The sequence below is a fragment of the Passer montanus genome, unplaced genomic scaffold, assembly GCF_014805655.1.
Source record: "Passer montanus isolate IOZ18808 unplaced genomic scaffold, ASM1480565v1 scaffold15, whole genome shotgun sequence".
NCBI lineage: Eukaryota > Metazoa > Chordata > Aves > Passeriformes > Passeridae > Passer > Passer montanus.
In genome coordinates, this window is record NW_024362051.1 from 8,422,795 (window position 1) to 8,443,653 (window position 20,859).

Here is a 20,859-nt window from a genome sequence, read left to right on the forward strand (position 1 = left end):
GGGATGCACTGCTTTGCCCTGGTGCTGCACTCCACCAGGGAAGGGCCAGGCCTGGAGCGCCGCTCCGAGGAGTGCAGGAGGGAGAAATGCGTGAAGACAGCACACAAACGGGAACACGCTCCCGGTACTAAAGCGACTTCAGCATTTATTATAATTTAAAAAGGCCTAAAGCAGGGGGGCTCTCAGGCCGAGCAGGAACATTCCCGTCCAGGATGCTGCAGCACGGTGCTGAGTTTTCTTGAGCAGCGCTGTCCCCGATGTTCCAGGTGGACCAGCACAGGTTCACTGGCCCAGATGCCCCTTTTTATCCTTTTTTTGGTCTGTTTGCGTTGGTTTCTGTTTGCATCCTTCATTTCCATGAAGGTTTAATGCGCTCCATTGCAGCTCTGTCCAGGCTGGCTCGTTTCGCTGAGGGGCAGGGGGATGCACTTCACACAGGTGTAACACGGTACGGCGAACACCGCATTTCTTATAACTGCCCTTTGAACCCCTTTTACAACAGAACAACCAAACCAACAATGCTTAACAATTACCAACTGTTTTACAACAGTTTCTATCCCACTTTTGACAACTGCACGCACTGATGAACCGAAGAGCTCGGTGCCGTCCCTGCAGGACGCACTGGCACTGCCGCGGCCCGAGCCCTTTGCTAATTAGGCGCTAATTAATCATTAATTGCACGGCGCTGCGCCGCCCTCACGACAAACGGCGGGAACCGCGCACGTGCGCGCCGCCGCCTCGCCGCGCACGCGCAGGAGGAGTGACCCCTCCCGGCCGCCGTCCCGCCCCGCCGTGCCCCGGACGCCGTCTCCGCGGTCACTTCCGGTAGCGGCCCCGGCGCGGCGGCCCCCGCTGGCCCCGGCGCTGCCTCCTCCACGCCGCCGCGCCCCGGCGGGAACGTGACCCCAGCTCGCCGCCTGCCCGCCCGCGGAGCTGCGCGGTGAGTGCGGACAGCCGGGAGCGGAAACGTTCAGCGGGGCCGGAGGGAGGCGCGGCGCTCCGCTCGGCCTCGGGTCACGGCGCGGGGCTCCCGGCACCCCGGGCGGAGCGGGGCCGGGCCGGGGCTGCCCTGCCCGGGGGCGCTGCCCTGCCCGGGGGCGCTGCCCTGCCCGGGGGCTGCTGCCTTTATCTCTCGTGTCCTCCCCGCGCCCCAGAGCCCTCCGTCATCGCTGCCGAGCAGGAACCCCGGAGCTGGCGGTGCTGAGGGGTTCCGGGGCTGCTCCCTCAGCCTCCGGCCCGGCCTTGGTGGCGTGGCCGTGGTGGGACTCCTCGTGGCCAGGCAGCTCCTGGCTGCGTGTGCGGCTCGCTCTGGGTCACCAACCTCACCTGAGGGCTCCCCGTGCCCCAGTTCCCCATTGGGAAATTCAGGTGCAGTGTGTCTGTGCTGAGCTGGTGGTATTGAGGCTATAGAAATAGAAGTTGCCTTCTAAAAGTAGATAAATGGAGAACACACAGTTATCTTCATTTCATTAGAGTCAAACGTGGATGCCAGCAGTGCTGTCGGTTTATGAAAGCAAATAAAAGTGCTGTTTGTTGGGAGAAACAACCTATATAGTATTTTTTATATATATATGTAGTATGTACACTGTATAGTATAGTATCTATGTATTGTCTAACCTGGCAGCAGGGTGACAGAGTGTGTGTTGTAGCCATGGAGGCTCCCTACGACGGCGCCGAGGTGACTGTGGTGATGGAGGAGATAGAGAGCACTTACACTTACACGTCTCCAGTGCCATCCAAGAAGAAGAAGAAACATAAAAGTACTGCTGATCATGGAGAAAAAGCCAAGAAGCCTCGGTAGGTTCTTTCTGCCTCCATTTAGTTCCTTGGAAGGGTGTGGGGGCAGTTTTCCTTGTTTCTGACACGAGGGGGCTTTGCAGTGCCCTTGGAACACTTCATGGTGTAAAGCATTTATGTGAAATATCAGCTTGATGCTTTGGGCCTGCTCAGACATTCTTTACAGGTGCCACTGTTGCTCAGTTTAGAGTTTGTTTACCCTACATAATTTGCCTTAGGCTGTTCCTCAGGTGTTCTCTTTTTTTCTTCTGAGGTTCTCCTCAGAGAGTTTTCATTTGGTTAAAAAATGCATTTGCAAATAAAATTAAATGTAACTTGCTTGTCACATGACCTTGAGACAAACCTAAACCTTGTGGATTTACTTTTCCCCAAAGAATTTATGTAGAATGACCTTAATACTTCAATTTCTGGTTGTGTTTCAGATCTGCTTACCTTCTCTACTATTATGATATTTACTTGAAAGTACAACAAGAGCTTCCACACCTCCCTCAATCTGAAATCAACAAAAAGATCAGTGAGAGCTGGAGGTTGCTCAGTGTGGCTGAGAAGAGCTACTACTTGGAAAAGGCCAAGCTAGAGAAAGAGGGGCTGGACCCGGTGAGTTTCTGGGAGTTCTTTGGCTGCAGGGGAGAGAGGCAGTTCCCTGCTTACACAGCACTGTGTGGGAGGCATTTAGCTGCAGATTCCAGTTTTTGAATTCTTGCTCAGGGCAGCCTTTAGAGAAGCACTGTGGGGTCACTGCCTTTTGCCTTTGCCTTCTGTTCAGTCCAGGGAGGATGGTTTGTAATCCAGGATGGGTATGTCTGGTAGCTGCTCATAGCAGGGTTTTTTTGTGTCCTTTCATCAGAGTGAGTGTTGGTGAAGTGAGTGATAAAACCAGGAATGAGAGGGATTCTGCAGGCTCTGTCCGTGTGGAGAAATTCCCAGCAAACTACTTCAGGAATCTGTTTGAACCTTAGGCACTAAAATAGCAGGATTGAGAACTGAATCTCTTCTCATCTTCATTTATTCCATCCTCTGGCTTTGCCCACAGAACTCCAAGGCATCCACTCGAACTGCAGTAGTCCCTGACATCCCAGGCTTCCGGAAGATTCTTCCTCGCTCCGATTACATCATTATCCCCAAAAGCACTCTTCAGGAGGACAGGAGCAGGCCGTCTGTGGAGCTGTGTGTGACGCAGAGCCCGGCAGCGTCCGAAGGCCTGGCAGCTCCCAGGAATGTCAGCAGCGTGTCCCGTGACCCCGTGCAGAGCATCCTCTCCGTGGACTCGGGCCAGGCCGGCGCCGCGGAGCGCTGCATCGCCATCGAGGGGCTGCCCGAGGCTGCACGGGAGGCTGCTGCCTCTGAGCTTCTCTCCCACTACGTTGGGCCTGTGACAGAGAAAGTGGCTGGAGAGATCCTCTTGGACGAGGCCTCTTTGGAAATAGAGGGACAGCCGTACCAGGCAGCCCGGGTGGTCATTGAGGAGACCCTGGTGAGCAGCCCCACAGACGTGGCTGTGGCCCGTCCCCAGGTGCCCGATGGCGTGTCTGTGGTGACCGTGGTCACTGGCAGGGTAAGTCTTTCCAGTTACACTCGGGCTCCTGCCAGATCTCACCTGAAACTTCTGAGTGCTGTTTCCCACATTTTACTTGAGATCCTCAGTGGGTGCAGGAGATCCTCTGATTGCCCAGCTTGCTGATGCTGGGTGCTGAGAGAAACAGAAACTTTTGTAATCGATGATACAAAAGTAAAATGATGACTGAGTTGTCTCTGCTTGCAGATTGACTCAGCCCTGTGCTGATACTAGTTGTGTCTTAACATGACTGAGTTCTTTTAACTGTTTGTTATAACAATATTTGAGGTATTGCAGTGCCAGTAATTGGGTTCTGCAGTTGCACTGTAAGATTTTGGCGAGAAAAAATGATCCTGCTGTGCTTCTGATAGCTGTTTTCCTAGTTGCACAGAGGTAGAAGGGAGTCCTTTTAAGCTGAAATTTTAGGGATCCACCATAGAAAACCATAGTCTGTGAAGAGCTGGATTCTCTGTTTTGTTTGAGGAGTTTAGTAATTTCCAGAATACATCTGGTAAGGTTATTGCTTTTGAAATGATTGCTGCTCTGTCCTGTATTCTGGTCTCATCAGTCCTTAAGACACATTAATGTTCATAAGAGGGAGGGATATGCATCACCATGTCTTGTTTTCTGCATATATTTTCTCTTTGGTTTCATTTTAGGATACTGAAGAGAGTAGCTCCTCCACACCTGCAACACAGTTTATTATGTTACCTTTGCCAGCTCACTCTGTTGTGGAGAACCCAGCATCAATTAAATTGGTAAGAAATTCAGAATCTTGTATGGTGTGTTAAGGTTTGGATGTATTGTCACAGATTTGTCGTAAAGATGTCGGAGGGAGGGATTTGCTCATGGTTCAGTTTCTAAAGATAATCCAATTTGGAGTCGCCGTATCACTTGATGTATTTCTTGTCCCTTGTGTTATGTCTTGCACAGGCTAAGAGGGTCTCTGACTTCCTACAGTGTCTTACAGGGCCCATTTCTTCTGCCTTCTTCCTCAGGGAGTTCTTGGAAGCAGGTGGAGTAGATAAAGCTTATCGCAACACATCTGGCCAACAGCAGTGTCTGTGTAGCCATCTACATCCACTACTTGGATGCATATTTCTCTTCATAAAAAGCAGTGTTCATCCTTTTAAGGGCAGGGATCTGCTTTTTCCTGCTCTGCAGGAAAACATGAACTTCAAAGCTCTTGCTTTGGCAGGAGGGGAGCGATGACCTGAGATTTTGAGAAGCCATATAAAAGGCTGTGTGGCCTGTTGCATGAGGAAGAATAGTATTATTTCACTAATCTAACCACTCCAGCCACCTGGAGTTTTTGTAGCCATTTTGGGAGTTCACTGTACAGTCAGTACTGCAGCTCCTTCTGTTATATAAGCTAGCATCAAATCCTGTTTTCCAGGTTCTCTGTGCTTCCAGCTGGTGGAACACTGCAGATATTTATAGTGGTGCATAGTGTGATGCTCTTCCAGTTGTCTCGGGGAGAACGGAAATACCTCAGGTTTTGTTCCTGAGAAGGATCTGGTTAAAACTGACTCATTTCTTTGACAGCAGCACTTGCATTTCTAGAAAAAAAATCTGTACCTAGTTAGGGAGTTACAGTACAACAGCTCCCTTGGGAGCTGTTGAGAGCAGGATATTGGGAAGTGCTGTGCTGACAAAAACTCAAGTGTGTTGATGCAGTTGTCCTGGCACAGATGACACGTTCTACTTTAGTTTGTATAAATAGTGCCTGGTGATGCTGCTCATGTTTCAGTAGTTCATAGCAAGTTACAGTGAAGGATCAGGGAATACTTGACCATCCCATACAGAAACAAATTACTGACAAAACTGCCTTTGCATCATGAGAGCTTGTCTTCAGGTCTTTTTGCTGTGTTGTTATGAGTGTTAGTAACATCTTGTCTTATTGTGGGTTGCTATTAGAAGCATTTTAATGCCATCTTATTATGACTTTTTCATGTTCAGAAAAAACTTTCACATCACTGTAAATGCAAGATTAGTTTCTCAGGAGGTTATGTGCATTGTCATCTCTGTTCTGCAGGTTGATCTAAATTCTGGTAATACCAGAGGCTGTTGTGTAGACTGAGCATTTAGACTCGCAGTAGTTATGGTGCTGACTCACCCTGACCCAGCTGTGTGGTGTTTGTTCAGTAAAATGAATAATAGTGCAAGGCTGGTGATTTGCCAAATAACATTTTAAGGTGCTTATGAGGAAAAAGAAATGATCAGCACAGCTTTGTGGTTTTCAGGTCTGTAGACAAATTCTCGACAATTCTTGTTTCAGACAACCACCTATACTCGCAGGGGACATGGAAATTGCACCAATCCTGGCTGTTCCTTCACTTATGTCACCAGGCATAAGCCACCAAAATGCCCAACGTGTGGGAACTTCCTGGGAGGGAAATGGATCCCAAAGGTAAATTTGTCTTTCCTTTCCTAACTTTGAGACAAAAAGTGCTGATTTTGTGAATGCCTGTGATACTTCCAGACCTGTAGATGTAGCATAGGAGGTCAGATACACCAGAAATGATCCCTGCACTTGTGTTCCAGTGCATGTGCTGGAGCAAGTCACTGTTGCAGAGGTGAGACCTGAAATCACCACACCTTGGGTAAAGATGCTGCTCATATCTGTTAGAATAGAGGGGCTGCATTTGCTAACTCTCTCATTGAGAGGATACTCATTCTTCTGGCCCTCTGCCTGCACAGTTCCTCTGACTGGAAGGCATTGCCTGTCCCTCCTCCTACAGCATGGGAAGTTGTTTTGTGGTAACTAATATCAGCATTTGAAGTTTTTCCACAAATTTAGTTTTCTGTGGTCTTTGAATATGCTACAGCCCCAGCTAAGTTTGGGAAGTTGTTTTGTGGTGATTAATATCAGCATTTGAAGTTTTTCCACAAATTTAATTTTCTGTGGTCTTTCAGCATTGTTTTTTTAACAGAGAGGAGGAACAACTGTCAGTTAACAATCCTTTAGGAGCTTGTTAATAAAGTTGATCTAGTGGAAGCTGAAGTGCTGTTGGGTATTGTTGTCTCATGGCCACGTGTCTGATCATGATGTTCTAGCCTCTGACTGGAAGGAAGTTTCCAGGTGTTGGTAGAGTTGTAAAGCTTGTCTGAATGGAAAAGTGTTTCTCCACATGATGCCTACTCTGCTTAAATTATTGGCATCTCTACTAGCTGTGTACAGAAAAACACACTTGATCCTTAAACCTTGGCACTATCCTGCTAATTAGTCAGCTCTGAGCAGATGTGCATTTCTATCTGAAGCAAGACTCCTCAGGCACAATTTAAAGGATGTTCTCAGCGTGAAAATTGGCATTGACATTCAGTGGCTTTTTGTGGATTTGTTCTCAACCTGCTTTGTTTTGTGTCTGGATCCATTAAACATTCATGGATGAGAACTCTCTTGGGCAGCCTGCAAACTCTGTGGTGTCTGAGCTGAAGGCTGAGCTTCCTGTGTGGTAGGGTACAAATAGTGATGGTGACATCTTCACTTTTGTTTGGTGAATGTGCTGAGGTAGAGAGATGGCTGAATGCAAAAAGTATTTCTGGATTCTGCCTGAGCATGGCATGTCTGCTGCTGTTCAAGCCTACTCTGGTTAGAGCTGAAAGGTTTTAGAGAGAGTTTTCCTTTTTGTCTTTCAGACTTATTCTGGTCTGCTGGATTCCATTTCTGCTATATTTTCCCATATTCCAGTCCAGTGTTCATTATACCTTTGTTGACTCCAGTACAATGATTTCTGTAGCCTTAGTCTTAGAACTAACATTTTTCTTAAAGTCAGAAAATCCTCCTAAGTAATCCTGTTTTCTGGTTGGCTCACATGCTTGCTTTTCTGAAAGCATATATCCAAAAGATGCAAATTCTCTCTAACTCCCTTTGATTGCTCAATAATGTGGAAGAGCAGACAGCATCAGAGAGCTGAAACCATGAAAGAGGAGCGTAGGAGGTGGGCCCTTGCTACAGAGGGTGGTGGGTGACTTTGTGGTGTTGATGCTAATGGTGATATTTAAGGGAGTTCAAGAAAGATAGATTGATTCTTCAAAGTAAACAATGTCTAAAAATAATACATGAAGGGCCAAGAGGCCAGATACAATGTTAGCAGGGCCTTTGCTGTTGTAGGAGATGCTGTCTGTCTACTCCCTTACAATTCACTGCTTAAACACTTAGAATTTTGCTGTTTTGATCCAACATTAAATAGGCCACGAGAAACATGGCATATGTGCAGGGGACTTGCTTATCTGTGAAAGCCAAAAGCTCTGACATGTGACTCTCTCCTTGTTTCCAGGAAAAGCAACCAAAAAGCAAATCTGAGCCAAATTCAGGCACCTCTCTTAAAACTCCAGCAGCTAAAAGAGGTCAGCAGTCAGCCCTGGCAGAGCCCGCGGCCGCTAGCGACAGTTCTGCCAAGTGCACCTTGGAGAGCTCTGAAGCTGTCAGCCAGCTGCTGAGCGCTGTGCCTGTCGGAGGGCAGATGCCTGAGATGGAGTGGGAGGAAGTGATCATCTCTGAGGGCCACTTCCTCCCCAATAACGTGCTTGCTGAAGACAGGAAGAGTGCTGTTGGAGCGGTGCTGGGCCGGGAGAGCCAGCGGCAAGCAGACACCTCCTCGGAGCAGGCAGAGAAAGGAAGTGTAGGGCTGGGGATGTCGACATCTTCTGAGGTGTTGAGTCCAAATGCCTCGGTGAAAAAGCCACTGGTGGGGTGAGTCAGTTTTCCATGTGTTATGGGAGCATATGTCTATTGTGTGCTCATGGGACTAGGCCAAGAAGCTGAAGGCTGTTGGCAGTGCTTCCTGTAAGACTTAACTGTGTTTGCTGTTTTGTGCCAGTTCAGGATTGTTCCTTTGAGTCTTTGTCCATCAGAACTAATATATATTTTTTTTAAGTGACAGATTGTAGTCACAGGGCAGATGCAGCATTAGCACTCTTTCTATTGCAATAGCTGTGATTAGTGTGCAAACAAAGCACAATTCAGAGAAAAGAGGAAAACTGAAGCTGAGGGGAAATAGATGGAATATTTTTTCCACTTGTAGCTCTTATTTTTCAGAACTGATGCAACAGCTGCTACACACAAGGGACAAGAAGCAAAGAGTAAACCAAGACCCAAGCCCTCCTTGCTGGCTGCAGCCAGACCCATGCGAGCCATTCTGCCTGCTCCTGTCACCGTGGGGAGAGAAGCCAGCACAGAGCAGCTGAGCAGCAGGCAGGCCTTTGCAAGTACTGGTAAAAGCAGCATTCTCTGTGTGCTTTGGGAGCTGTTGTCTTTCCCCACCTTGCTGAAGTGGTGTCTGCCAATAATAGGATAGGTTTCAAGGGAAGTGGCTACTAATGCTAGGAAAAAAACAGTTTGTCTCTGCATGAGTGGAGTAAATGGGCCATGAAACACCTGCTTGGGTTATTTCAAGCTCAGAGGAAAGATCTCACACGACTGGAGTGGCATTTAACAAAGATGTCAGCAAGAAACAGAATCTGTTTTCTCACACTTAACCTGATGCATCTCTTTCCTCCTTCTAGACAAGCATTCCCCTGTGAGAACATCAGGCTTGAAGCCCAGTACACTGAAACAGTTGGGCCAGTCAGTTCTGCAGCCACCAACTGCTGAGGAACAAAAGGTTGTTCTTCAAATGCAAACTGTTTTCCTGGGATTTCTGGGGGGAGGATTTGTTCATGGTTTTGGTTTGTTTTTTTCTTTTTTCTCTCAGGTGAGTTATATGACCCGAATGAGAAATAGAACAAAACATGTAGCAGCCTTATGATGATGAGATCTATGAGTGGCTGTTTTTATGATATGGCTGGATAGCAGTATGACTGCTTGGTGGCTTGAGTGTGGGAACTGAACTGAGGTGCTGTTGGACAATCCTGGTGTTGGTTACTTTGGGAACCTCCCAGCTATTTCCAGAAGATGTTTTAAGGATCTGCTGGTGTTTTGATGATCTGACATGCAATATTGAATACTGAGCTTTTCACCTGTAAAATATGACTCAGTATGCCAAGGTGCTGAAATGAATCTGTGAATTGTAATTCCTTTGCATGCAGTATAGTGTCTTAAGGTATTATGGATATTAAATGACCATTAATTCATCTCTTGGGGGTAGGAATGCTAATAGATATTGATTATTGATGCATGTATGTATTTTGTAGTAGGTGTCTAATGGATGTTGTTTTTTCTGCTTTCAATTTTTAGCTCCACAGTTCTGTGACAAGCAGGGCATCTCAGGTTAAAGTTGTGGAAGTCAAACCAGACACATTCCCTTCCTACAAGTACAGTTGCACTGTAACTTTGGTGAGAATTTTTCAAATAGTGTGACTTCTGCCACTGGGAGTGTCCTCTCTGTGATGGGAAGGATATGGGACTTTTGTTTTACTGACTTGCACAAATACATTTTATTTTTAACATGAAATAATCTCTGTTTTGTGTAATCTCTAGACCTAGTCCAGGATGGCTGTGCAGGGCCTTGTTAAGAGATGGATTTTAACTCATGTCCCCATGCATAATGCCCATCCCCTCCCTGAGTGAGCAGGGCAGATCAGGGGTTTCTGAATGAATTTAATGTGCTTCTGGTGTGGAGAACTGGCCCAGAGTGTTTAAGTGCCACATAAAGGATTCTGTGCAAAGTGACAGGGCTTGCTACTGATGTTTAAACAAGATGTTACAAAGTGGAGATAAAAGATATAATAATCTTTTTGAGAATCTTGTTGGCTTAGAATCATAGGGTCATTCAGGCTGGAAAAGACCTTTAAGATCATGGAGTCCAACTACTAAAAGTCAAGGTCAGCAAACATCTCTTTTGTGTCATTCAGGATTTGGGATTAGCAACGTCACGTGGCAGAGGGAAATGCAAGAACCCCTCCTGCAGTTATGTGTACACAAACAGGCACAAGCCACGCATCTGTCCAAGCTGTGGCTACAACCTTGCCAAAGACAGGACTGAGAAAACTGCAAAATCCCTGGTAAGGTTCAAGCTGGCTTGTTTTATCATGTCTGTTGTGAGCTGGGCTGAGAAGTTTAGTTTGCAAGTCCCTATGGAAACATGGTTTAGGCTTTTTTTTTTAATGATGAACTTTTCTGACAGAATTATTCCTGTTTAAAATATCTGTGATGATGTTTGTTGAATTTCTGTAGCAGTGGTGCTTCAGGCTGAGATTGAGCACACTCAGTGCTACCACTGGGTGTCTCCTTGACTTAAAAATGCTTCTGTTGTGTCAGTCCATGCTGGGAAAATCGACCTGAAGTCACCACATTGCTGTGTCAGCTTTGTTGAACTTCAGACTTCATCAAGAAACTCCCAAGTATGCTCTGCTTTGTGAGCAGTTTGGGGCTAGTGGCAGTTAAGTTAGTACATCTTGTATTAGAGCTTCCTGTTTTTAAGTGTTTGTAGAGCAATTTTACTTCCAACCTGAATTTATTTCTGGATGTAGGGTTTTTTTCTGATGTATAAATACATTTTCAGTTGTCTGCTGTTCTATGTGGGTGTAATTAATTCTGGGGTTATTTTATTTGCTTTTACAGTCTCAGAGGTTAGCTTTTCTCATACTGAGTTGTCACGTTTTTAAAACAATAAAGGAAAAAAGGAGCTTTCCTGCTCTTAGCTGAAATGCCTACCCAGCAAATAGATAGAATTTTAGTCTGTATAGTAATGACTCATCCACTTGCCTTTTTTTTTATTTTGAAGAACATAACTTTGTTTAGTGGTTTTGTTTTTTCTTTAAAAATGCAAACAAACAGAGATGGCCTGTGTGAAACTCACATGAACAGCTGTGTAAGGAACAGCAGTGTGCTTAGCTCAGCTTCCATTCTGAGAGGCATGTGGCTTGTCTCTTCCTCATTTAGTTTTTTTCTTTTTTTCTGGTTGTTGATCTATTTAACATTCCTTTAACACAGTTCATCGTTGTCTCGGGGCTGTTGACTGATCATTTATCTCATTGCTGGACTAGGCAGAAAACCAGGTTGAAATGTTGACAGAAGAGTTTCAGGGATTAAACAGATCAGCCTGTTTGGGTTCTCTTTGTTCTCCTGGCACAACCTGGACTTTGGTTCTCCTGTGTTTGTGCATTTGTTGTGATGGTATGTGTTGGAGAAGGGTAGACTGTAGCTGATCAATTGTTATTGATTAGTGTGTTCTGTGTATCACAGCCCCCAGTTCTCTGTTAGCACTTGGTTCCTCCAGCTTCTGGAGAGCTGTGCAGGCTGCCCTGAGCCTGTGCCTGATAACCCGTGGAGAAAGATAGTGGTAATTGGGGGCTCAAGTGATGAGGGTTATTGAAGTGTTCATATACCTGTTGATGGTTATCCTCACCTTCTGGATCCCCAGTCCCTGCTCTTAACAGTTTAATGGCCAGTCTGTGATGGTTTGGCAGTGCAGGAGTTCCTGAAGGGCTGGGCTGTAATAAACTATTTTTGTTAAAGTAATTTGAGCTTGAAGTGGAGTCAATGATTCAGCAGTAGAGTTGAAGTCAGGTTTACTGAGCGCAAAGGCTGCTGTATTTCTGCTGCCTTTTATGACTTCATTGGGCTTAATACTTCATCCCCGTGCTTGCCTGGTTGGATGTGTTGTTTTGCAGGAGGTCAGTCCGGGTCAGCCGGAGGTGCTGAACCCCAGCGAGCCCCTGACACCATCCCAGAGGGAGATCCAGCGCCAGTCCACGCTGCAGCTGCTGCGCAAGGTGATGCAGATCCCCGAGAACGAGTCGGAGCTGGCTGACATCTTCACCCTCATCCACGAGCTCAACAGCTCCAGGCTCATCCTGTCCAACGTGAGTGAGGAGACAGTGACCATCGAGCAGACCTCCTGGTCCAACTACTACGAGAGCCCGTGTGTGCAGTGCCTCCTCTGTAACAGCCCCTTGTTCAAAGGGGGACACAAGTAAGATTCTGCTTTGGATTTTGACTCTTTCAAACTCATGCTGATTTTCTTTGTTCTGAGTCTGCCTGAAATAATATTTGCTTTGGCCCCTGGTAGTGAAGCTGGTGAAAGTGACACTGAGTAAGCTAGATGTGTATGGAAAGGGTTTAGCAGGATCAAAGAGTGACTGCAAAGTCTAGATGTAACTTTTTTCTTATTGAAACAGAATATTTTCATTAGTCATCCCCTCTTTGTTTTCCATTCTGATGCTTTGAGGCTGAGAGAGGAAAACTTGTGTGTTTACAGATGTACATTGTGTGTTTTCCTTTTTCTCTCTCTCCCTGGTCTGAATATTTCCTGTGTGGGTCTTTTTGCTTATGATATTTTCATTCCTTTCATTTCTCAGTGTGTGCTTGAGTGAATGCTTTTTTGGAACAAATATCCAAATTGAAACCTGAAGGACTTTCAGAACTTTTAGTAAATAAACTAGATTGCCTTAACTAAATTTGTTTGAAAACCTGTAGGATATCTCTTCCCTGAGTCTGCCAGACATCCTCCTGTTTCTGAAAATATGATCTAAGATTTTTCCTGCAGCAAAATGGCAGGGAGTTTAATGTTGTGTCTTTCTTCCACAAAAAAAAATTTGATATGAAGGATGGAGATTTGTTTTGGTGAGGCTAGCACTAATTGAGGTCTTTCCAGAAGAGTTACTTTTCATGCTCTGTATTTTTTTCAGAACAGAGCAGTCTCACACCCTGTCTCTCACCATGGGATTTACCATCCTGTGCATTGTAAATCCTTGTCTGTGCCTGGCTTTTTTGCAATGCTCTGCATGTGGGACTCTCCCATGTGCCTGCACAGGCTCTAATTGAAACCCTGCCAGTGGGAAGGAGGTGATTTTGGCTTTGATTAGTGTTTTCTCAGGTGGACAGCAGTATCTGAGCCACTGGCACTCTTGTGTCTGAACTTCCCCCTTGCCAGTTGCATTTAGAGGAGCAGACCTGTCTGAATCTCTGTTTGCAGGACAGGCTGGTGGGTGGAATGTGTTACTGATCACCACAGCAATGGTACAGACACTTCTCCCAGGGCAGCTGGGACCATAGGTTTTCTCCACCTCTGCAGCAGTAGGTGCCCAGTGTATGGAGCTGAAGGGATGCTCTAGTGCTGTTTAAAAGAATGTGAGCAGTGACCTGACTGCCTGGGAAATCTGTTTTAAAATGTAACTTTTTCTGGTGTGATACGGTGTGGTGAGCTGGCTTAGATTTATGTAATAATAAACTCATGTCAGCTAGAATGTCTGAAGTTACTGCAGGGTTTGCAGTAACCCATTGGCTTCACTCAGAGTGGTTTTTTTGTTTTTTTTGTTGTGTGTTGCAGTTCCCTTGCTGGTCCTCAGGAGTGCTGGCTGCTGACAGCCAATAGATTACAGGTGGTTACAGCTCAGGTCAAAGTGTGCTTGAACCTGCAGTGTCTGGCCCTCCATAGCTTCACTGACATTTACACAGGTAGGAGAAATGTGAGTACAGCATGACTGTTGTCTGAAGCTTGGAATTGTATCAGGGCAGTGTCCAGGCACAGAAAAGCTTGGTCCCTTCCCTGCTGTACTAAACTTGAATTATTTTTTAATTACTTCTGCTTAGTCTACAAATAAATCTACATTTGTGAGTTAAAACACATGAATGTTCTGGTGAGGAGGGCCTTGCCTTGATTCACTGGTGTAGGTCTCTGTGAATGTTGAGTTCTGCAAGGCAGCCTCTGAGATCACAGTCAGAGACATCTCTGGAGAGTGCTGTTTCATGGCATTGGCTAGTGAGATGGATTGACAGCTGTTCCTTGTAGCTTTTTTAATCAACAGACAAGTCTGTGAAAGGAGCTGATCTTTCAGCAGGGAACTCTGCATTTCAGAGGTGCAGAAGCACTCTTTGTGTTTCCATTATCCTCTAAACTGTACTCGTGAGTGTGTTATGTATCAGTAAGGAATACATTTCTTTGTGAGGAAGATCTGGAGCCCTACAGACAATAACTGTCTTGTTTTAACTGCAGGCCTTTTCAATGTGGGTAACAAATTGTTAGTGAGCTTGGATCTTCTGTTTGCAATCCGAAACCATATTAAACTTGGAGAGGATCCCAGAGTGGCTGTTGGCAATATCCTTGACTCTGTTCAGGAGCAAACTGGTGGGTTTTCCTTCTTGCTTTTTACCATAACGTACCAAACTGTGACCTGATGATTGTTAGGTTATAAAAAGGCAAACCTCACCTATTTTAGTGTGGTATGTTTCTCTTCAATCACTTCCTAAACCAAACAGTACCTCTGTGACCAGTTCTTTGTAACAATTCTCTGGAGGGCAGGTTTGGTTTTATCCTGTGTAGGAGAGCCCTACTACCTCTCCAGTGGCTTCAGGATGTGAAAACTGTAACAGTGGCATGTTCCCTTTTCAGATAAAAGCCTGAGCCCTGATGAGCAGGCTCAGCTCCAGGAACTGCTGTGCAATGGCTACTGGGCTTTTGAATGCCTGACAGTCCGGGATTACAATGATATGATCTGTGGAATCTGTGGCATAACCCCCAAGGTGGAAATAGCCCAGAGGAATACGGAAAATGTCCTAGCACTGAAAAATATAGAGGTAGGTTTTTCCCACAGCTCACATCCTGTTTGTGTTCAAAGCAGATCATAATGATTTTTTGCTGACTCTGGTCTTCATGATGCACAATAAATACATGAGACTTTTGTGAGTGGTTTTCTGCTGATGCCTGACAAGAGGATGTGGCTGGAGCAGCAATGCCTGTGCTTCCTCTTAGAGGTGTTGATGTGTAGTTCAGGGAAAACAAGATCCTTTGTCCCTGGACCACAGCTTTTGTCCAGCAGCCTTGGGCAGCAGGAACCTTGGATGGAAGTTGTTGAATTTGGTCTTCTTCCTTTGACATGAACACATTCCTTTTTTTCCTCAGGTTTTCCTGAGGTGCTGTCTTCTCTAATGGGGAAAAAAGCCCTAGTAGGAGAATGTAGCATGTCTGGCTTTTATGTCAAATATGTAAATTTTGAGTCTTACATGATGCAAAGTGGTTGTGGGAAGCTTTAGGAGACTGAAATAATTTTGCTATATTTGAGCTAAGCACTCTCCTGGATAGTCCTCATGCCGTGAATGAGACTGACACAGTCAAATGGACTGTGTTTTTTGTATTTGACCACTCTTTCTTTCTTTTTGTAGTTTACTTGGCCAGAATACTTGCCATCAAGTGAAGTGAATGTGGAAGACTTTTGGTCCACGATGGAGACAGAGGTGATTGAGCAGGTGGCTTTTCCTTCTAGCATCCCCATCACAAAGTTTGATGCCTCTATTGTTGCTCCTTTCTTCCCTCCACTGATGAGAGGAGCAGTGGTGATCAATACAGAGAAGGACAAGAACCTACATACACAGCCAGTGCCAGGTAATGGCTCAGGTTGTGCTTATTAAGGGAGTGCTTGATGTGTTGGTGACTTCAGTCTTGGTGATGTTTAGCATTAAGAATAGCTGATTGCATGACACTTTAGAAGTTATGTGTGCTGAGAAAAGACAGGAACATTGAGGTGATTGCAGCTTTCTCAGGCTCTTTGCTGCTTGAGGCTTGGCTTTTCCTGTGAAGTTTGGATGCACTGGTGGGCTCTGATGCATGTGAGACATGGGGGACATGACAGCATTGCACCCCAGGTGAGATAGAGTCTGATTGCAGAGGGATGCATGCACATCTTGAGTGCCAGTCAGTGTTTGTTTCATGTTAGACTGACACTTGGAGTGTGGAAGTTACTGGTAGTGCTTGGTATCTCAGTGGTACAGTTTCAATAAAGGGTGAGTAAGTTTTTTGCAGAACTTGAGGAAAAACTAGGAAAGTGGTGTGCTAGTCCTGATCAGAGTTGTCAACATTCAGTACATCATACATATTGACTGCATGGAACAAGAAGCAGTGAGAGGAGTAATCTCAGATCCGAGAGCTAAGATCAGTTAGCACCTGGTTCCCTTAAGAATTTGGGTGTTGTGCATAGGAACGAAAAGTGGCTTTGCAAGCTTAGCAAGTGTGTGAGTTGGTTTTGCAGACAGGGCTGCAGCTGCTTCAGAGTTGGGCTGCAGAAGAGCTGTGTGGGCTTTTGTGGAAGTGGAGCTCCAGAGAAAGATGTGAAGGCTGAGCCTGGAGCTGTTCAGCCCAAAGGCTGCAGTAACATTTATCTCTGCTCTTCTTCTCTTGGTTGTCCTCACATCAGTGATTTAAAGGTTCCTCACATCAGTCATTTAAAGGTTACAAATGTCAGGATGGATAAGTGCTTTTGGAGTCTGCAGCCATGCTGGGCTCAGGCTGGTGACCTCAGCAGTGAAGGGCTCAAGACAAGTGGTCTGTGATGTGCTTTGCAAGTAGGACTGTTCACAGCTCTCTTGCTGGCTGTGGGTTGTGCAATCTTTGCTTCTGTAGTCTTCTTAGGAAATTATTTTGGTTAGTTCCCTTCCTGAGAATGAGTGCTGAGACCCGTTTCCTGCCTTTGCAGGTAATGGGAGTGCCTTGGTGAGGCTCCTTCAGGAAGAAGTCTTCAGGCCTGAGCTGATAAACTCTTACAGTGAGGAAGAGCTGCAGAGCTTTCTGACACAGTGTGGCATCCCCTGGGAGGCATCCCATACAAAGGTAATGGCTTGTTTGCACACATACAAGCCTGCAGGAGTGGAGCTGTTCTTCACTGTCTTTCCCTCATCCACTCTTGCCATCCTAGACAATTAATTTCTCATCTGGCTGCACTAAGGGCAGGGATGGGTGCCAGCAGGTTATAGGATAATTTTCACATGGTGAAATAAATTGAACCTTTGTGGGCTAGAAAAAAGGAAGCCTGTAATTACCTTGTCACTGGCTCAGCATTGTGTAATTGCCTGTCCATCCTCACAGTGCTGAGTGTGGGATTAGGAAGTTATTGGATGAAGTGCAAATTGGGATTTGGGAGACCTTGTATGCTGTCTTTTCCCTCTCTGCAGGGGTCTGTTAATTTTAGTCACTTTTTCTGGGGCCTGTCTTTTCTAGGATGAGCTCTGCTATTCCCTCCTGGCTCTCTATGAGTTTGTACAGAATGGGACAAGCATTACACCATCTTCTGCTCATCACACAGGAGGGAAAATCTACAAAGTGTGTCCACATCAGGTAGGGAAGACTGGAGCCACAAGTTTTTTTTTTCTTCCTTGGCTATTCATTATTTGACTTAACAGCATGCAACTTCCTTATTGAATAGAAGCAGTGGAATGGGCTTCTCTGAGCCTTGGGAATGAAACATGTTCCTTGGGGCTTGGAAAATTCCCCAAGACAAGGTTGAATGTGTTTGAGGAGGAAGCAGAGTATCTTCAGAGAAAGTATCTGTCTGTTTACTGCATTGTCTGGAATATCTGGAAGGAAGCTGAATGTTTTTAAGACTAGATTTTTTTTCTGTAAGTTTTCAGTTTTATTGTACTGCTGGTGTTAATCCATTTTTATTTTTCTAGGTTGTGTGTGGTTCTAAGTACATAGTAAGAGGAGAAAATGCTCGGGATCACGTGGACTTGTTGGTGTCCTCACGTCACTGGCCTCCAGTGTATGTTGTTGATTCAGCCTCTTCAGTGGCACTCTGTGCAGACCTCTGCTGGCCTGGCCTGACTTCCCAGATGTGGGGGAAGAACCAGGGCTGCTTCTCTGACCCCATGGAACCTCCAACGGTGAGTTATGTCTTTGCTCTCTGCAAAGTGTGGCAGTCCAGCACGGAAAAGCTGCAAGGGAGATGAAAATTAACACCCCCCACCAATATGTAACCTGCATTGTGGCTCAAGATAATTTCATAGAATCACAGAATGGTTTGGGTTGGAAGGGCCCTTAGAGCTCATTCAGTTCACCCTCCTGCCACAGGTAGAGTCACCTTCCACTAGGCCAGGTTGCTCACAGCCCCATCCAACCTGGTCTTGAGCACTGCCAAGGGTGAATTTGACCTGATAAGTATCTCCTGATTTAAGCCTTGCCAGTGCATCACTCCTAAGCATAGCAGAATGTATTACGTGTTGCCTGGGCATTGTGTTTCATTAATTGTCCTTAATAGGAAGAGCTGTGCTGGGAGTGCATTGTAACAGTTCAGATCATGAACTTTGGAGCACGTCACTTATTTTGACACAGCAACTCACTTCTTTCAGACTACTGCTGTTCCTTGAGAAGTGGGAGAGAAATATTGTTCCTGGTGCCTTGGGGTTATCTGAGGGCATACAAGTGAGGAGGGAGTGTACATACCATCTTTGTGGCACGTAGGGGAAGCCTGGATCGTTTAGCCCTCCATCTGTCCTGGGCCATAATGGTGGTTGGAGTTTGGCCAGCCAGTGTTTTGTCTTCTCAGCTGTGGGGAAGTTCCTTGTTCCACCTGGTGTGTGTGTGTGTCTCCCCCAGTACGTGTCCTGCCCTGAACTGCTGGACCAGCACTACAGCGTAGACGTGACGGTGGCCGAGCACTCCCTTCAGCACCCCATCACCAAGTCCTCGGCGCGCCGCATCGTGCACGCGGGCTCGGAGCAGGGCAGCCCCTGGGACCCCACGGCGCGGCACCGCTGCATCGCGCTGTGCCGCGAGCTGGAGCCCTACGGCGCCATCGCCGCCGCCATCAGCGACAGCAAAACCAGCCACGCGCGCCAGCGCCCCATCACCTTCGAGAACCCCACGCACTATTACCTCTACAACCGCCTCGTGGACTTCCTCACCAGCAGGGAAATCGTCAACAGGCAGATCCAGGAGATCGTGCAGAGCTGCCAGCCCGGGGAGGTGGTGATCCGTGACGCGCTCTACCGGCTCGGCGTGGCCCAGATCAAAACGGAAACGGACGAGGATGAAGAGGGGAAGCAGGAGGAGGATAGAGGTTGCTGAGTTGGTTTCTCTCTCTGGCCGTCTCTGGTTTCTCTCTCTGGATGGGTGGGCTGAGCCAGCTTTTGCAGCTGTCTGGCTTGAGAGTTTATTTTTTATTTTATTTTATCAGCCTCCACAGGTTGGAGATGTGATGCTGGTGGCTTTGACTGCTGTTACTGACCAAAGAGCTCTGTGCTTCCATAGCATCGTGATAGCTGCTGTGAGCATGGGTCTGTCACCCCCTTGCACAAGGCTGCAACTGCCTCCAAGGCATGTGATGGATCTGCTGTTGAGGGCTGTGGGATGTTGCCCTCCCTGCAGCTGGAGAGGGCAGAGGAGTTGCTGGTAGCAGGGAGTGTGCGTGGTCAAGCACACACAGTTTTTTTAATTCTGAATCTTGCTTGCTCACTTCTTTGTGCTTATTGGTGGCAGGGCTGGGGGTGTGGGACCAGGCATAAACGGTAGATGGCTGCAACGATTTCCCCCAAAACATTCTGAATAGGTGAATTTAGGAAATGACTCCTGCTTGGTAAACTTGCAGAGCTCTCATAGGCGTTGGCTGCAAGGAGTCTTGAGGAGGAGGAGGAGCTGAGCTGTATCTGGGGAGCCTCTCTGGAGGCTGCACTCCTGGTCCAGGATCGTGGGGGCTTTGGCTGCAGGGAGTTTCTGGAATTGTTTGTCCCTTGCTGTGAGCACTAATAACTTGGAAGCCAAAAGGTACAGTGAGAGGAGTCTGTATGGTAATGTCAGAGCTGAGCCCCAGGCCAGCTGAGGGGTTGCAGGATGGTTTAAGTGCTGTGCAAGGGGTGGCTGTGGAGAGGGGAGGGACACTCAAACACTGTCTGGGGGAAAAAGGAGGAATGATGAATGCAGTGTCATCAGAGCGAGCAGGGTTCTGTATTCCACCCTCACGGACGTGCTGGGAGAGCTGCACCCATCACTTTGTCAGGTGTCACACCTGCCCTGCCCATGCTCTCACAGCACTCTGGGGGTTAGAGGAGTCTCCTGCTGCCCAGGTTGCTTTGTCAGCCCCTTGAGAGGAGTCAGGATGAGACCTCAGCCTCTGCAGCACGCCTGAGGAGCACCTGGGGCTGTGGGTGCAAAGCTGTGCTGTCACTGCTCAGCTCCCTTTGGCCATGGCTGGTGGTGAAGGTGTTTGCTGTTTGCTGTGACCTACAGAGGAGACAAGCAGGATGCCAGACTGCTAAGTTGCCATCTTGGGAGTTTATTTTGTCTGAGTGAGCAGTGGGGAAGATTCTGAGGCTTGCGGTGTGGTTGAAAACTCCCTTCTGTGAAGGGGAACTATTGAGTACCGTACTGTTAAAGTAAATGTATTAAGTCTGAGCAAATGCAGTAATCATGGCTTGGGGTTTTTCTGTTAAGAACATTAACTTATTATAAGAGACATTAGTGACTTTTTTCAGTCAGTGATAAAGTTTAATAAATTATCTCCAATTTTGGGGGTGAAACTGTGGTCAAGTGACTTGGGTTGGCTTTTTTTTGTGTACAAGACCTGGATGGCTCCAGGAGAAAAGGCACAAACTGCTGAATCTCTTCTGCATTTGCCCTGCTTTTGGAATTGCACTTGCCCCAGAAACTGGTGCCCTGTGCCACATGGTGACTTGTCAGATGTCCCATCATCACAACTGAAATTACATTCCATTATATCCATGCACAGGGACTACTTCAGAGCTTTAAAACCTTGCTTTTAATACATTTTTGTGTTACACAAGAATGAATGGTTTTGAGAACTGGGACTGAGGAGCAGTGTTGCAGGGTGAATGGATAGGCCAGTGCATCACCCATGCT

General features: G+C 46.6%; 1 protein-coding gene across 4 annotated transcripts; it reads left to right on the top strand.

Annotated features, from left to right (window-relative positions):
- The first annotated feature begins 832 nt into the window (after nucleotides 1-832).
- On the top strand, nucleotides 833-20,530 carry HMGXB3 (HMG-box containing 3). Of its 4 annotated transcripts, none has more exons than XM_039701201.1 (20): nucleotides 833-940; nucleotides 1,650-1,797; nucleotides 2,220-2,394; nucleotides 2,831-3,352; nucleotides 4,012-4,110; nucleotides 5,631-5,762; nucleotides 7,633-8,048; nucleotides 8,394-8,569; nucleotides 8,861-8,958; nucleotides 9,531-9,629; nucleotides 10,148-10,297; nucleotides 11,909-12,210; nucleotides 13,567-13,694; nucleotides 14,233-14,364; nucleotides 14,629-14,813; nucleotides 15,399-15,618; nucleotides 16,706-16,839; nucleotides 17,227-17,343; nucleotides 17,679-17,888; nucleotides 18,601-19,071. In XM_039701201.1, the coding sequence occupies exons 2-20, from the start codon at nucleotides 1,652-1,654 to the stop codon at nucleotides 19,069-19,071; spliced, it is 3,912 nt and encodes a 1,303-aa protein (XP_039557135.1). In that variant the 5' UTR covers nucleotides 833-940; nucleotides 1,650-1,651. The 4 variants fall into 4 exon arrangements, with proteins under 4 accessions (XP_039557135.1, XP_039557138.1, XP_039557134.1 ...); XM_039701204.1 differs by having other exon boundaries at nucleotides 839-940; nucleotides 1,625-1,797; nucleotides 8,394-8,563; nucleotides 18,601-20,530; XM_039701200.1 differs by having other exon boundaries at nucleotides 839-940; nucleotides 1,625-1,797.
- Nucleotides 20,531-20,859: the final 329 nt, after the last annotated feature.

Excerpts from the sequence above, each read along its gene's own strand:
- HMGXB3 (XM_039701201.1), top strand. The coding sequence starts at position 1,652 with ATGGAGGCTCCCTACGACGGCGCCGAGGTGACTGTGGTGATGGAGGAG. Across the intron at positions 12,211-13,566 it reads TTGTTCAAAGGGGGACACAA|TTCCCTTGCTGGTCCTCAGG; the intron begins GTAAGATTCTGC and ends TGTGTGTTGCAG. Across the intron at positions 14,814-15,398 it reads TAGCACTGAAAAATATAGAG|TTTACTTGGCCAGAATACTT; the intron begins GTAGGTTTTTCC and ends TTCTTTTTGTAG.